Raw genomic sequence first — 2,815 nt, forward strand, 5'->3', positions numbered from 1 at the left:
GCCCCGCGTCGCAGCAGCAAGTGCAGGAGGGGCGCGTGGCCGCGCAGCACGGCCAGGTGCAGCGGAGTGCGGCCCGCGGCGTCCCTGCAGGGGAGCACGGCGTCTGTCGCGGGAGTGCACGGCCCCAGGACCTGGACAGGACCCCAGCATCCCAGAAGGGAGGCCCCGGGCACCCCGCCTAAAGTGGAGACCTGGGTCACCTCTCGTCCACGCTGGCGCCTTGCCGCAGCAGCTGCGTCACCAAACCTGGGGAGCCGCTCCACACCGCCTGCAGCAGGCGGCCCCAGCCCTGGGGGGCACTGGGCTTCTCTCCCCTGGATCCAGGGTCCTCGGAGCCCAGCTCCACCCACCGCAGCTCCTGCTGAACCTGGGCCAAGTCTTGCGCACTGGATTCCAGCCTGCTGGGTTCCATCTAGGAAGAGCAGGCACCTGCAGCCCCGCCCCAGAAGCTGCTGACCCTTCCAGTCCAGGGGTCCCCGACTTCCATGGAGGCCCCCCACCCCAACAGGGGACCCCGCCACCACTTAGGCTTGCGGGGCTTGGCTTCCAGTTACCCATGGACAGAGCTGGCCCAAGCTCTACCTGGTGATCCTTCTGGGAAGTGGGGTGCTGCTTCTGGAGCTGGAGTTGCTAAGGGGGCGGGCAGAGCAGGTTGCCTCCCGGCAAGGCAAGCCACTTGACACTGTGTACCCAGCAGTCTAGCGGGAGGCCCTGCGTGCCAGGTGTTCCTTGCTGCTCTCTTGCTGACTGCCAGCCACAACAGGCAGGCTGGGAAGGGCAAGCAGGAACATGCCTGTGCGCACAGACAGCTGCTCAGCCTTCACTGTGCCCTAACTCTCCCTACCCCGCTAAAATTACTTGGGGCTGGAACTCCCTCTCTTCCTGGGAGAGGGGAAGGGACGGAGAGAGGGCTGAGCAGGAGGAATACTGGCCACCCCCGGTGAGCTGGGCTAGGCAGGGTGCCAGGCCAAGGAAGGCAGACACTGGGGAGGAGAGGGCGAGAACCTCAAGGACCTTTCCAGGACTGGACTGGCTCTACTACGCACCTGTGTGGAGGTTGGGAGTGGCCCTGGGGGAGCCTGGCGCTGGGAGGGTTGGCTGGCTCTCTTATTCAGAGAGTAGACCGGGTCAGATTCCAGCTCTTGCGCTCTCCCTTGCAGTGACCAAGACAGGCCACTAGGGGAAAGCCCGACTCGCTCCAGCACTACAGGCTCAAGGGACAAGACCTCTGCCAGTGCCCTAGTCAGCACTACAGGGAGCAGCCCTTTAAGCGCCTGAGGGAAGACTCCCAGCAAGGGGGTCCCAATGGGCCATATCCCCAGAAACCTAGAGCCCAGCCACTGGGCCGAAGCAGCTTCTGTGTCCAACCCTGTTCTGTTTTTTCATTTCATTTCATTTCTTTTTGTAGAGGTTTTGTCTTGAGACAGGATCTCTATGTACTTCAGGCTGGCCTTGAAGCCCTAGTAATCCTCCTGCCTCAGCCTCCCTAGTGCTTGAGCTACCACCATGCTCGAGTGCTGGAATTATAGACATGCTCTGCCACCCCCAGCCTTTGACCCTGTTGTGCTTCCTTCTTAGCATCTACCATAGCACAGCTTGGTTTTTGTTTTTAAGACAGGGTCTCACTATGAGGTTCAGGCTAGCCTTGAGCCAACTTTGAAGGCCAAACTGCCCTCGAACTCACAACGATCCCCCTGCCTCTGCCTCCTGAGTGCTGGGATTATAGACGTGTGCCTGGCCTAGGAAGAGCAGTAATTTCCAACCCCCCCCCGAACCAGGGATTGAACTCAGGCCCTTGCGCTTGGCAGGCAAGTGCTTATTCTACTGAGCCATCTCCCCGGCCCTGGAAGAGCAGTAATCTTGAAGAAGAGTTTAAAGAAAAACAAGTTTGGCCATGTACAGTGGCACACACTTGTAATTCCAGACCTTGGGAGGCTTAGGCAGGAGTATTGCTACAAGTTCAAGGCTAGCCTGGGGTACAAAGTAAGTTCAAAGCCAGCCTGAACTGCATAGTGAAACCCTGTCTCAAAAAAACGAGAGAAGGGGCCGGGGACATTGCTCAGTAGAATAAGTGCTTGCCTGGCAAGCACAAGGGTCTGAGTTCAATCCCTGGTTCCACAAAAAAAAAAAAAAGAGAGAGAGAGAAAGAAAGAAAAGGAAAGAAAGAAAGGAGAAACAAAGAAAGGAAGAAGCTCCTCCACTTGAACAGCTCCCCTCAGACCACTCCTTCTCCTATCACTGTAACTCCCTGTTCTGGTACAGGTAAGATTGACAACTATGACCTGAAAAACAAAGTTTATGACACTCTATTCTCATGTGACTCATAAGGCTCTGTCTTCTTTCAAGCCTAAGTTATTGTTTTTAAGTCTTGCTTCTCCATCCTTGCTTGCATCTCCCCAGTTTCTCTCCACTAGAAAAACCCACCTCCTTGACCAAATGTATAAAAGCTGGACCCTGTCCTTTGTCCAACACTCACCCATTATGGACAGGAGTCCCTGCTGAGGCAGGGGTACTCCTGGTAAAGTCCTCTTTTCCTTGTTCTTTTCTTTCTTTCTTTCTTTTTTTTTTTTTTTTTTTTTGAATTTTAGGGAAGGGTCTACAGGGTAGTCAGGATCTCACAACTAGATTGGACTTATAGTGATGTTATAGGTAGCCAAATTAGATAGAAATATTAATAGGCAGTCAGACAGGGCAAGGCCCTTGAAGGAGACAGCACCAAAGACAAGTTATCTTGCAACTGTGGGAGGGACGGATGCTCCTGCTGTGAGCCAGACCTAAAAGACCTAAAGGCCAGGGCTGGTGAGATGGCTCAGTG

The 2,815-nt window shown here is 55.2% G+C and overlaps 1 protein-coding gene across 1 annotated transcript in view; it reads right to left on the reverse strand.

Moving 5' to 3' along the window:
• The window catches only part of Ankrd65 (ankyrin repeat domain 65), a 1,824-nt gene extending 1,090 nt beyond the window's left edge, over nucleotides 1–734 (reverse strand). The window contains exons 1-2 of the mRNA XM_023699369.1: nucleotides 201–734; nucleotides 3–84 (exon numbers count right to left, since the gene is read on the reverse strand). Of these exons, the coding sequence (XP_023555137.1) occupies nucleotides 3–84; nucleotides 201–412 (294 nt within the window). The 5' untranslated portion in view covers nucleotides 413–734. The remainder of the gene's footprint in view (nucleotides 1–2; nucleotides 85–200) is intronic.
• Nucleotides 735–2,815: the final 2,081 nt, after the last annotated feature.

This window comes from Octodon degus, unplaced genomic scaffold (genome assembly GCF_000260255.1).
Source record: "Octodon degus isolate 3935 unplaced genomic scaffold, OctDeg1.0 scaffold00113, whole genome shotgun sequence".
Classification (NCBI taxonomy): domain Eukaryota; kingdom Metazoa; phylum Chordata; class Mammalia; order Rodentia; family Octodontidae; genus Octodon; species Octodon degus.